This window comes from Cervus elaphus, chromosome 12, assembly GCF_910594005.1.
Source record: "Cervus elaphus chromosome 12, mCerEla1.1, whole genome shotgun sequence".
In the NCBI taxonomy this organism is placed as follows: domain Eukaryota; kingdom Metazoa; phylum Chordata; class Mammalia; order Artiodactyla; family Cervidae; genus Cervus; species Cervus elaphus.
The window spans coordinates 54,326,571-54,341,079 of NC_057826.1; the positions used below are offsets into that span (position 1 = coordinate 54,326,571).

At 36.1% G+C, this 14,509-nt stretch overlaps 1 protein-coding gene across 3 annotated transcripts in view; it reads left to right on the plus strand.

The window, feature by feature from the left end:
- The window catches only part of USP3 (ubiquitin specific peptidase 3), a 99,171-nt gene that overhangs the window by 59,203 nt on the left and 25,459 nt on the right, over window positions 1-14,509 (plus strand). For all 3 annotated transcript variants that reach the window (XM_043918899.1, XM_043918898.1, XM_043918900.1), the window contains exons 9-11: window positions 2,716-2,862; window positions 5,910-6,016; window positions 6,194-6,274. In XM_043918899.1, coding sequence (XP_043774834.1) covers window positions 2,716-2,862; window positions 5,910-6,016; window positions 6,194-6,274 — 335 coding nt within the window. The remainder of the gene's footprint in view (window positions 1-2,715; window positions 2,863-5,909; window positions 6,017-6,193; window positions 6,275-14,509) is intronic.

Sequence of the window (14,509 nt, forward strand, 5' to 3'; positions counted from 1 at the left end):
ACAGGAATTACCAAAATGTGATAAGAGACAGTGAACAAATGTTGGAAAATGGCCCCAACAGCCTTGCCTAAAACAGGGTTGCCACAGACCTTCGACTTGTAAAAACCGCAGCACCTGCAAAGCACAATAAAGCAAGGTGCAGTAAAACGAGATACACCTGTATTAATTCTAATTAGGAATTTATCTATTGTATGGGTTTTTTGTGTGTTTGTAAACAAAAACATTATTATTTTCATTTTCTTTTTTCTTTTTTTTAATTTTTATTTTCATTTTCTAGTATTTTTGTCTCAAAGAAACTCATCCTTGATTAATGTCTTACACTGGGTAGGAATAGCTAAATGTAACTGCTTTTGGTTTTGCAGATAATTTGGGCAAAATTGTAACTTATTTTAAATATGAACAGAACCTAAAACTCTTATGTGTCCTAGATATTTCAGAAGAAGCTTGTTTTAGAGTGATAAAATCTGATTCCGTAGAGGCATATCCTGTTACATGTTGGTCTTTGCCATTTTACACGTAATGCAGTGGTCCTTACTAAACAGCAAATGGTCAGTAATGCATAGGCATGTGTCACAGTTGTGCATGTTGGAGCCTTGCACAAGTGCTTGTGTGTGCCTGTATTATGTGGTGTCTTGTTTCATTTGGAATATCTGCTTTCCACTTAAACAGGCACAAAGTAACATTTTCTTCATTGGAACCTTCTTTGTTCTTAAGATGAAGAGACAGTTGCTCTGTGTTCCTGTGTGTTTCACCTCAGCAGTGTCCCTCATTCAGAACGGAGGCCTTATGATCGTCCAGGCTTTTTGTGTTTGCAGTGTGCTTTCTAAGATGATTTATCTTTGATACAGATTTTCTATAGACATTAAAGAGAAAGAGGTGATCTTTATGTAAGGTCACAAACAAGTGAGGATAAGGAACAGTGGTAAAACTGGAGCTGCCATTCTTCAGATAAGTCAATGAAAGACTTTATTTAAATGTTTAGAAATGGAATTGTAAATATCTCTTTAGTCAGAATTAAAAAAAAAAAGTCCTAGTCCTAGAAGAAACACAGACTTTTCCTTCTCTGGGTAAAGATCACAAATTGTAACAGATGCCTATAACTTAGCTTTATGAAACAGTGAGTGTTCCATGATCTCATATAGGTCACCAAATGTATTTCTAATGGTAAAGGAAACAGTAGAAAATAATGTATTTTGATATAAGGAAAGTGAATCATGGTGTGGTTGGAAATGTTCATTAATGTACATTAGATTATTTTAAGGGATGGATATGTGTTTGATGAAAATGCGAATTGACATAACTACAAGATACAGGTTTTAATGATCCATTTTAGAAAATGATGATTAGATATTAGGTTATTTTGGTCAGAGAATAAAACTTTTTTATATAGGATAGAATTTCAGATATGACCTGAGATACTGATCTTATCTTTGAGTCATGAAAAAGATGTATATTGAAAGGGTTTAAAGCATCTCCTTAGGTATATATAAAGGAACTACCAAGTTTGAATAGTTTTACTTTTAACTTAAGTTTGACATTTTATTCATAAGAGTCTTAAATACTTAAACAACATATGTATTACTATTTAGTTGCTAAATAGTTTAGAAAAAGTTACAGTGAAATACTTGCGATGTAAATTCCATTTCCATTGATTAGGCAGATCATTTCCATAATTTATTTCCAGGAAAAATTTTAGGAAAAGGGGGAAAATCTGGCTAAAAGAAATTTTGTTTGTGGAACCACTGCCTAGAAGGGCGATGAAGGTTTTGACTCCAGACCAGGTCAGAAAACTTGCCACTTAGGGCAGAGATTAAAGAGAACCTTCCATGCTGGTAAAAAATGTAGGCAGAAGTCTTTCTTATCCATAATTTTATAAATGTACTTTAGACATCACTGCTGATTTATCAACATAAACCTCTAACCCTTCTAGCTGTACCAGCTTAATTTTGTCAGATTTCATTATTCTGCACTTGTCATTGATCTGTATTAGCACAAGAATTCCATAGAATTTCCTAACTGAATAGAGTATAAGAAATAACCTCAGAATATGTGGCTATATATATTCAAGTTTTAGGCTACAGCATAACTGTATATGAGTCAATGCATTTTGAAAATTTTGTTTAAAAAAATGTCCTTTGAATCAGAGATTAGGATGATAGAATGTTACACATCTTTAGCTCTTTAGATAAAATTTTTCTTCCTTTCAGCCAGTGTTTGAAAATTATCTTCTAATCTAAAGGTTTTATTTCTTAAAACAAACTTTAATAAAACTTTAGACCTAGTTTTCTGGTGCAGGTATGATGTGGAGTTTTAACATGTGAGCGTCTCCTAGAGAGGCTACGTGGGAAATGAGGAAATTCACAGTCCATCCAGGAGACAGGGTTGTGGTCCCATCTCTGTTACTCTCCTGTTGTAGGACTTGAGGCAGGTCACACAACCCCCTTTTTGCCTCTCAGTGTTCCTCTTGGGTGAAGTCAGTTGAGGTTACTGTAAGTCCAATTAGCTCTACTAGTCCGTGTTTCCAAACTGATTTTTAAGAAGTGGAATTCTGTCTTGAAGGGAATTTTATGTGTAAGACAAGAAGGAAGTGAGGGTGAAGGACAAGGGAGCCCCCCTGTGTTCTGAGTGCAGCGTCGCGGCCCTCCCAACACCACCCTCCAGCGTGCTGGGCCGGGTAGGCAGAGCCCCTCAGTGACTGACTGCGTTTGCTTCTAGGGGCTACCAGCAGCAGGATGCCCATGAGTTCATGCGCTACCTGTTAGACCACCTGCACTTGGAACTCCAGGGTGGTTTCAACGGTATTTCCCGCTCATCAATTCTGCAAGAGAATTCTACTCTGTCTGCAAGTAACAAATGTTGCATGTAAGATTTCATTTCCATTTGTTCACTAATCACAAAGGCTTAAAATATTTTGAATGTGTATTTTCCTACAGCTTCATTTTGGACTTAACTTTTCCAAAAATAATTTTATTTTTTTAACCTGTTCTTTAATCATACCGAGGCACTGATAACTTTTCTGAATTTTGGGTTGCTTTTCCAAGTACTAATACTTGGGATCAGAATGTTTATTTTGCTAAGGGAGACATAATCGACTTTTATTTCAGCTTGGATTTTGGTTATTTGTCTCCTTGTGTTCAAATTTTGGGAAAAACTTTATACTTATCTATGCAGGAAAGGGACTTTATAAGATGAATTCCCCAAAGAATGAAAGAAAATAATATATAGGGTTGCTGTAGTATTATTGCCTGGCAGTCCATAAATCTGTAGTCTCATAGTTAATCTGATTGTATCAGAGAAGGGCAATTAATATGAATGGCCATACTTCTTAAAATGTTTGATCTTCAAGGTCCTAGGAGCTGTGTTCAAGTTAGAAATGAGGATAGAGGGGGAAGGAACTGTGACGTGGTAGAAGTGTCCCTGCTGCTAGCATCAGTTCAAACATAGGATTAGATAACAAATTCTGCTTTGTATTTTATGTGGTGGTATAGTCATACACAAAGGATGCTGAGCTGGGCTCTAAGGAGGCGAGTCCATGTGAAGTGAGGGGGCATCACATTTTGTGATAGTCACAGGTGATTCTTTTAGTAACTCCTGAGTTTTCAGTATTAATCCATATCTTTTAATGATATTTTAAATAATAGTAAATTTTAAGTTTCATTAGTGAATTAGGAACATAAAAGTGAAAGTCGCTCAGTTGTGTCCTACTCTTTGTAACCCCATAGACTATACAGTCTATGGAATTCTCCAGGCTAGAATACTGGAGTGGGTAGCTGTTCCCTTCTCAGATATTAAAAACTCAGGCTTCTTTATATTTCCTTAAATTCACTGGAGGATGCATTTCAGGATCTAAGGATGAGACTTGCTAAAACTGCAAAAAAAAAAAAAAAAATCAACAAAAAAGGTCTCCTGTATTTGTATTTATTCGTATAAACACATAAAACCCTACTGAAGATGGGGGTGAGGATTGCAGAAATAAATAGCAGGTGGGTTCTTTTTAATATACAGAAAATCGTTAGTGCAAGTATAAATCTTCTCAGCATAACAGCCTGTCCAAATAGCTAATATTTACACTTTCTTGGTGTGCAGTTATAATAAGTAGAATAGTGATTTTGAAATAATTTGTGAATCTTGTTTTAAAATAGCCAAGACTTGATTGGTATCTTTTTTTCAGAGGAAGAAATTGTAAAGGAAGAAGTACATTGTGTTTAAATGTACTGCTTTTTAATAAAGCAGTTTCCACTTTAAGGCAGCAGAATATGTGAATATCAGTATGAAAGGATCAGTCATAAACCCTTTATTTTCAGTAGATTTTTTGGGGGTATATCCTTTGTAATACTAAAGTCATGTATCTTATGAACAACTTAAAAAGTTACAGTGTATTTCTTTTACCAGTACAGAAGGAAGCCCTTTCAAAGAAAAGGAAGCACAACTTTTAAAATAATAGGTTTGCTTGGGTAGGTTTTTTCTGTCTCATCATTGCAGTAGGTTTCATTTGGAGCACTCAAAGTGTGGTTCAGTGTGTTAGGAATACTATTGACTGCAAGTGACAGAAACCACCTCAAATTACTATTAGTAAAAAAGAGCAATATACTGGCTCAGATAACTGCATAAGTGCACAAAAGTTCACATTGTTCACATTTGTGTTCACTATAGTCCTATTAATGAAAACACAATAAAATAACCTCAGTACCATTAATAATTTATTTATATTCTGATTTATCTTTATTTGTTGACAGTTTTATGTGGGTTCCTGTGGTTGCAGTGAAACCTGGAGTCATTTGGGATTTTAAATATTTTTTACCAAAGTATATATCCATCAATACTATATTGTTAAGAGAAGAAGCATAGTGTTCAGAGAAGGTGCTTAGGTCAGGCCAGCTGTGTGAACTTGGGCCAAGTTATTTAACCTTTGAACCTCAGCTTCCTTGTCTGTAAGATGGGGATAATCTTCTCTACCTCAGAGTTGTTGTGAGCATTAGTTTAGCACACGGAAAGTACTTAGAATGGAGCCTGGCATGTAAGTACATAAGTGCTTGTCAGCTGTTATTGTCCAAACTGTGGCACGCCGTGCACCTGTCAGAGCGAAGTGTACATCCAGGATACATCCTTAGGGAAGAGAAGACAAGCAGAAGGCAGGTATGACCCTGATTATTCAGATCAAAGATGCTTACAGTAGTCAACGGGCTTTCTTTTCAGCAAGCACTTGTCTAAAAAGCATTGTATGTATATTCTAATATCATCATCACCAGGCTTCTAAGGTAGATAGATGTTATTCCTGTTTTACATTTGATGAACCTGAGGCACACATAGGTTAAGTAACATTAGGACAGTTAGTGTCTTATTGTTCTTACAGTGCTGTACATATTTTTGATCTCTACAAGGGAAATATTGTTTAAGTGTTTAATTGTGAAATCATCTCTCTACCAGTGATGACTAAGTATATGTTAAATTTGTTTACCTCATTTTCCTCAAATGTGAACATCTAAAAAAAATCTTAAACTATCTTTGATGAAGGTTGTTGTTCAAAGTAACGTAATTTAGAGAGATCCCCATATGATGAGAAATCTTGCAAAGGATCTAATATAAAGGGGTTTCCTGTTTCCTGAGGGGTATATTTGAGGGAAAAGGGGTCCTCTTCCTCCGAATGCAGATATGTATGTGATCTATTAGTAATGGCAAATGTTCAGTGTTAGTAACTTTTGTATTATAGAAAGTAGTGAGATTGGGAGAGGGGTCAGAGGAAGGCCAGTGGCTTAAACCTTTTATTTGGTATACATCTATGTAGCTTTTAAGCTTTTGTGTTATTCTATAATTTAATATATATATGTCTCCCAAAGGGAGTGGGGAGTGACCTAGAGGAGCTTTTACATATATTTTACTGAGATATTTTCCTATGTGATTTTCTTTAGAAATGGAGCATCTACAGTTGTCACGGCTATATTCGGAGGCATTCTCCAAAATGAGGTTAACTGTCTCATATGTGGGACAGAATCTAGAAAGTTTGATCCATTCCTAGGTAAGACATATTTGGTATGTGATGATATGATACTGTATGAAAATAATAACTGCAATGTTTCCTTTGAAAGCTAAGACAGTAAAGAGATAAATCCATAAAAATACATCATTTTTGGAAATTATTTTTTGCATGGTTATATATTCCTTTAACAGTTCTGTTTTCCTATTTCCTTTTAAGACCTTTCATTAGATATTCCAAGTCAGTTCAGAAATAAGCGCTCTAAGAATCAAGAAAATGGACCAACTTGTTCATTACGAGGTAAAGATACTTTAATATTCTGGAGTTTTTTCCCCCACCCTGAAATAGCTGAATAGTACATTTATAAACTTCATCGGTAAGTGCTGTGTTGTTGATTGTTTTAATGAATTTGTGCTATAACTTAAGTCAACCTGAATGTCTCTTCCTGTCCAAAAAAATTGTTTAGCAAGAATACCTGCCAGAGGTATTGACCTGCTGTCAACTGTAAAGTATTTCTTACCTTTCTCTTTTTATTTTTGAACTTTTTATTTTGTATTGGTGTGAGGTCGACTAATAATGTTGTGATAGTTTCAGGTGGACAGCAGAGGGACTCAGCCATGTCTATATACATATGCATCCGTTCTGCCCCAGACTCTTCTGTCTTCTTTTTAATAATTGTAACTCTGTCACAGAACTTTCTTCTGATCTAATGAAATAGAATTTATTCTATGGCTATTCCCCTAGTACCAGAGGGAGAAAGAACCTCAGAAAAGCTTTATAAATTGTGGTGTCATTTACTCTTTTGTATGATAATTTGAAAGCTCTTGATGATAACAACTGTTGGTTAAGCCTGAGGCCTTGCTTTTAATTCGAAGATTAAAATTCACATTTGAGAGATTTTTGAATAATTTTTTCCTTCGTGTTTTAGTCAAGGCAAAAGACCTGTCCTTGATCAACCACTAAAATGACTATTCTTTTCAGTCAGAGAAAGAAGAACCTAGGATAGGGGGAAAAGAAAAAAAGAGGATCTAGTATGTATCCTGGCATTAAGGACCGCTACAGTGAAGGCAAATAACAAAATTTCTACCCTGAAGGGCATGTTCACAAAAAACAGTTTTAGATAATGTTGTCATAATGATTTATATACATATTATGTAATCTTTTCTTACAGAACAGAAGATTCTGTTGGTCTAAACATGCAACCACAAAGTCACATGTGCCTATTAAAATTTAATCGAAATTTAAAACTCAGGTGCTCAGTAGCCATATATGGCCAGTGGTCAGCACAGATGCAGAATATTTCCACTATTGCAGAAAGTGCCATCATGGACAGTGCTGCTCTAGAATCAAATTATTCAGCAAAATGTATATGAAAATACTTCGTAGATGCTTTTAGTTTGTTCTCCATCTGTCTGACAGTGTTGTCTGTCTTTTCTGAACAAGAGTATGGAATAAATTTAAGGAAGCCCCATTCATGCTGCTGCTAAGTCACATCAGTCATATCCGACTCTGTGCGACCCCATAGACCACAGCCCACCAGGCTCCCGTCCCTGGGATTCTCCAGGCAAGAGTACTTCTCCCCATGCTACTTCCCCCTAAAATATGTGGCTACAGTATGTTTCTCTAAAACTGTTTCTGGCCTGTTTGAGATTAAGAAAATATTACAGTTTACTTAATAGCAAATGTCAGCTCATCTTCCCTGTATATATATAGCATGTGAATTCAGGCTAATTTAAGCATAAAACAAACATTATTTGATCATTTAGAGAGGAAATCAATGAAAATTTTAAAGGAATTAGCCTTAAGCTATATAATCTAAATTAGACTGAATTCATCTTAAAATTTCAATAAGAACACTAATATTAATGCTATTCCTCAGTGTGTGTGTATATATTTATATACATATATATGGGTATATATCTGAATATTTCCTCATGTTAACAACACTGATTTAGTCCAGATGATTTTTGACTGCAAGACACAGAGACACTCATTTGTTCATGTTTCTTTCCTTCTCTTCCTCAGTGCTGATTCCTCCCACCCCTCCTGAATTGGTCACATACCTGGTTCTTATTGCTTTCTATAACATTTCACTTAAACTTATCCCAGAATGCTCTAATACTGAGAGATTTTTTTTCTGGAGACCATCCAGGAGACTGTATGACACACCTTACACCGGTGGTTATAAGCCGTACTTAACTACAAACAAGAAAAGTGACAAGTCGCATTTGCCTCACATCCCAAATGGTATTTTTCTTGGCATAGACTCACTGAAATCTGATGCAGGTTGGTATTAGCATCAGGGGGCCCAGAAACATGTTTCCTGTATTCTCAACTGACTTCCCTTTGAATCCTCAGACTTTTGATTTTTATTTTATTAAAAGAGCTTACTGTCAGCTTCAGAATTCCTAAATCATGCAGTATCTGTGAAACACAACAAAACGAGATTTTCAGATGATGCTGGTAATTTTTAAGAAGGTGTAAAGGATCCAGAATGCTAGAAAAATTTCAAGATGAAAAAGCACCTTATTTTAGAAACTTTCCTAAGGTAACGGAATTGCACAGTAGAGACACAGCAGCAGACAGTGGCATTATCTTTTATGAAGAACTATCAGAGACATCTGCCTGTGAGTCAGGGCTCAACTTCTGCTTAAGAATGAGAAAGAGGCAGGAGACGAGATGGTGGAGTAGGACATGAACTCACCTCCTCTCACAAAAACACCAAAATCACAACTAATTGCTGAATAGCCATTGACCAAAAAAAGACTCAAACCTACCAAAAAAGCTATTCTACACCCAAAGACAAAGAAGTCACAGTGAGATTGTAGGAATGCTTCTGTTTTATAATCAACTCCCAAATTTAGTGGGAGGGTGACCTGCAAACTGGAAAATAATCATATCACAGAGACTCTCCCATAGAAGTGAGAGTTCTGAGCCCCACATTAGGCTCCCCAGCCTGGGGGTCTGGAATCAGGAGAAAGAGCCTCCAGAGCATTTGGCTTTGAAAACCCACAGGACTGGGGGGAACAAGAGACTGCACTCTTGGAGGGTGCACACGAGGTTTCACATGCACTGGGACCCAGGGCAAAGCAGTGATTCCATAGGCACATGGGCTAGACCTACCTTTGGTTCTTAAGCAGGGGTCCTGGGGAGGCGGGGTCAGCTGTGGCTCACTGTAGGGGCAAGGACAGGGGTAGTGAACACCCCAGGGAAGGCTCATCATTGTGAGCTCTCACAGAGATGGCCATTTTGGCACCTGGCTTCACCCAACAGCCACCTATAAACACATCACTTGAGACAGCCCTGCCTATCAGAGGGACAACACCCAGCGCTACCCACCAGTGGGCAAGTACCAGTCCCTGGACGAAACTCACCCGCCAGGGGGAAGGCACCAGAACCAAGGAGAATTATAGTCCTGCAGCTTGGAAAATAGAGACCACAGAGGCACAAAATTAGATACAATGAGATGGCAGAAAAATATGTTCTAGATGAAGGAATAAGATAAAACCCAAGAAGAACAACTAAGCGAAATGAAGATAGGCAATCTCTTTGAAGAAAAATTCAGAGTAATAATAGTAAAGAAGATCCAAGATCTCAGGAAAAGAATGGAGGCATAGACTGAGGGGATACAATAAAGAGCTAGATGCTTTAAAGAACAGAGATGGACAATAACTGAATTGAAAAATACAGTAGATGGAATCAATAGTAGAATAAATGAGGCAGATGAAAAAGTGAGCTGGACACCAGATTGCTGGAAATCACTGTTTGGAACAGAATTAAGAAAAAAGAATGAAAAGAAATGTTGACAGTCCAAGAGACTTCTGGGACAACATTAAATGTACCAATGTTTGCATTAAAGGGGTCCCAGAAGGAGAAGAATGGGCCTGAGAAATATTTGAAGAGATAATAGCCAAAAAATTCCCTAAGGAAAGGAAACACACACTCAAGTTCAAGAAGTGCAGAGAGTTCCATACAGGATAAACCCAATGAGGAACACATTAAGACACACATTAATCAAATTGACAAAAATTAAAGAGAAAATATTAAAAGCAACTAGGGAATTCCTGTCTGGTTATCAGCTGATGTTTTTTAAGCAGAAACTCTGCAGGCCAGAAGGGAGTGGCATGATATATTTAATGTGATGAAAGGGAAAAACATACAAACAAGAATATCCAGCAAGGCTCTTGCTTAGCTTTTACAGAGAAATCAAAAGCTTTACAGACAAGCAAAAGCTAAAAGAACTCAGCACACCCAAATCATCTTTACAATAAGAAAGGAACTTTTCTAGACAGAAAAGTAAGGCCACAGCTAAAAATGAGAAAATTACTAATGGGAAAGTTCACTGGTAAAGGCAACCAAACAGTAAAAGTAGGAAATCAGTCACACCAAATACAATATCAAGACCAGCAATGGTGAGGAGAGTACAAATGCATTTGAAATTAAGAGACCAGCAACTTAATCTTTGTGTGTGTGTGTGTGTGTGTGTGTGTGTATATATATAGACTACTATATCAAAACCTCATGGTAATTGCAAGCCAAAAACCTATGAGAGATACATGCTCACAAAAAGAAAAAGTAATCCAAACCCAACACTAAAGATATTCATCAGATCACAAGGGAAGGGAAGAAAAAAGACCTACAAAAACAAATCCAAAACAACTGACAAAATGGCCTTAAGAACATATATATTGATAATTACCTTAAATGTAAGCAGATTAAATGCTTCATTCAGAAGACACAGATTGGTTGAATGGATATAGAAACAAGACACACACATATATATGCTGTCCTCAAGAGACCCACTTCAGATCTAAGGACACATACAAACTGAAAGGGGATGGAGAAAGGTAATCCATACAAATGAAAATCAAAGAAAGCTGGAATAGCAATACTCATATCAGGCAAAATTGACTTTAAAATAAAAAGTGTTACAAGAGACAAAAAAGGACAGTACGAAATAATCAAGTTAATCCAAGCAGATACGATGATTGTAAGTATGCACCCAGTATAGCATTTGTCTTATACATTGGGGAACTCCTAACAGTCATAAAAGGAGAAATCGACAGTAACACAGCAATAGTGGGGGACTTTAACACCCCACTTACATCGATGGATGGATGCAGACAGAAAATCAATAAAGAAACACAGGCCTTAAATGACACATTAGACCAAATGGACACCACAATACAAAACCTAGGGGACACAGAAAAAGCAATTTTAAGAAGGAAGTTTAGTAAGACAATCTTACTTCAGAAAACAAGAAAAATCTCAAGTAAACAGCCTAATCTTACAGCTAAAGCAACTAGAGAAAGAAAAACAAAACTCAGAGTTAGTAGAAGAAATCATAAAGATTGGAGCAGAAATAAATGGAGACAATGAAAACAATAGAAAAGATCAGTGAAGCTAAAAGCTGGTTCTTTGATTAACCTTTACCAGATGCACTAAGGAAAAGAAAGGGAGAGGGCTCAAATCAATAAAATTAGAAATGAAAAACTAAGTTACAGTGGACATCACAGAATATAAAGGATCATAAGAGACTACTATAAGCAACTATATGCCAATGAAATAGCTTGGGAGAAATGGACATATTCTTAGAAATGTACAACCTTCCAAGACTGAACCAGAAGAAATGTGAACAGACCTATCCTTAGTACTAAAAGTGACACTGTGATTTAAAAACTTCCAACAGACAAAAGTCTAGGATCAGATGGCCTCACAGGTGAATTCTATCAAACACTTAGAGAAGACTTAATATCTGTTCTTCTGAAACTATTACAAAATATTAAAGAGTAAGGAACCACTGCTAAACTCAATAAAAAAAGCCACAATCACTCTGATGCCAAAACCAGATAAAGATACCACAAAAAAAGAAAATTACAGGCCACTATAACTAATGAACACAGATGCAAAAATTCTCAACAGAATACTAGCAGACTGAATCCAATAATACATTAAAAGGATCACAAACCATGATCAGGTGGGATTTAGCCAGGGATACAAGGATTTTTCATTATCTGCAAATCAGTGTGATATGCCACATTAATGCACTGAAGAATAAAAACCCTATGGTCATCTCAATAGATTCAGAAAAAGCTTTTGATAAAATTTAACATCCATTTATGATTAGAAAAATAAAGCTCTCCAGAAGGTGGGCATAGAGGGAACCTACATTAACATAATAAAGGCTACATACAACAAACCCACAGCTAACATTAATTACACTCAACAGTGAAAAGCTGAAAGGATTTCCTCTAAGATCAGGAACAAGACAAGGATGTCCACTCTCACCCCTTTTATTCAACATAGTTTTGGAAGTCTTAAGCCACAGCAATCAGAAGAAAAAAAAATAAAGGGTTCCAAAAGAAGTGTCTGTTCTGAGATGATATGATATAACACCATACATAGGAAATCCTAAAGATATTACCAGAAAACTACTAGAGCTAATCAGTGAATCTGGTAAAGTTGTAAGATACAAAATTAATATGCAGAAATTTCTGGCATTTCTGTATACTAACAATGAAAGGTCAGAAAGAGAAATTAAGGAAACAATCCCATGTACCGTCACATCAAAAAGAACAAAATACCTAGGAATAAACCTGCCTAAGGAGGCCAAAGATCTGTACTCAGAAAACTATAAGATACTGATGAAAGAAATCAAAGATGACACAAAGAGATACACCATGTTCTTGTATTGTAAGAATCAATATAAAAATGACTCTACTACCCAAAGAAATGAACAGATTCAGTGCAATCCATATCAAATAACCAATAGCATTTTTCACAGAACTAGGACCAAAAAAGTTTACAGTTTGTATGCAAACAGAAAAGACTCCGGATAGCCAAAGCAGTCTTGAGAAAGGAAAAAGAGCTGGAGCAATCAGGCTCCCTGACTTTAGACTGCACCTGAACTACAGTAATCAAAATAGTATGGTACTGGCACAAAAACAGAAATATAGATCAATTGGAACAAGATAGGAAGTCCAGAGATAAACCCACAGATGTATGGTCAACTAATCGTGACAAAGTAGGCAAGACTGTACAGTGGAGCAAAGACAGTCTGTTCAATAAGTGATGCTGAGAAAACAACAGCGAGCTACATGTAAAAGAATGAAACCAGAACATTTTCTAACGTTATACACAAAAATAAAATGGATTAACGACCTAAATGTAGGATTAGATATTTAAAACTCTTAAGAGGAAAACACAGAACACTCTCTGGCATAAACTGAAACAGTATCTTTTTGGTTCCACCTCCTAGAATAATGAAAATAAAAACAAATGAGACCTAATTAAACTTAAAAGCTTTTGCATAGCAAAGGAAACCATAAACAAAACAAAACAAAAAAAACAACCCACAGAATGGGAGAAAATATTTGCAAATAAAGCCACCGACAAGGGACTAATCTCCAAAGTATATAAATAGCTCATGTAGCTCAATAACAAAACACCAAACAGCCCAATCGAAAACTTGGCAGTAAATCGAAACAGACATTTCTCCAAAACAGACATACAGATGGCCAAAATGCACATGAAAATATGCTCAACATCACTAATTATTAGAGAAATGCCAACCAAAACAATGAAGAGGTGTTACTTCACACCAGTCAGAATGGCCATCATCAAAAAAGTCTACAAACAATAAATGTTAGAGAGAGGGTGTGGAGATAAGGGGTCCCTCTTACACTGTTGGTGAGAAAGTAAATTGGTGCAGCCACTGTGGAGAAAGGTGTGGAGGGTCCTTAGACTAAAAATAGAACTGCCATATATATGAGCTAGCAGTCCCACTTCTGTACATATATCCAGAAAACCATAATTTGAAAATATATGTGCACCCCAGTGTTCACTGCAGCACTGTTTACAATAGTTAAGACATGGAAGCAACCTATATGTCCACTGATAGAAGAATGGATAAAGAAGATACACACAATGGAATACTATTAAGCCATAAAAAAGAAGGAAATAATGCTGTTTGCAGGAACATAGACGGGCCTAGAGATCATTATACTAGGTGATGTAAGTCAGAGAAAGACAGATACCATGTATCACTTATATATGGAATAAAAAAAAAATCCTAAATACAAAACAGAAGTAGAATCAAATACATAGAAGACAAACTTATGTTTACTAAAGGGGAAGGTAGGGAGAGGCATAAATGAGGAGTTTGGGATTAACAGATACACAGTATTATAGATAAAACAGATCACCACCAAGGACCTACTGTGTAGCACACTATACTCAGTATTTTGTAATAACCTATAAGGGAAAAGAATCTGAAAAAATATATATTTGTATGTATAACTGAACCACTTTGCTGTACACCTGAAACTAAGAATAATCAGCTATACTTCAATAATAAATAAATAATAACCTTACTGTTAGCTTTAAAAAATATATGATAGGGTGTGGTTCTCTTTTGGTTTGCTGTTAATATCAATTAAGGGCACTATTTTTTCTTGGATGGTTCATAGTGTGATTAGTTTTAGTTCAGTGATACACACTTGTTTATTAAATGGGAATGGAGATGTGTAAAACTAT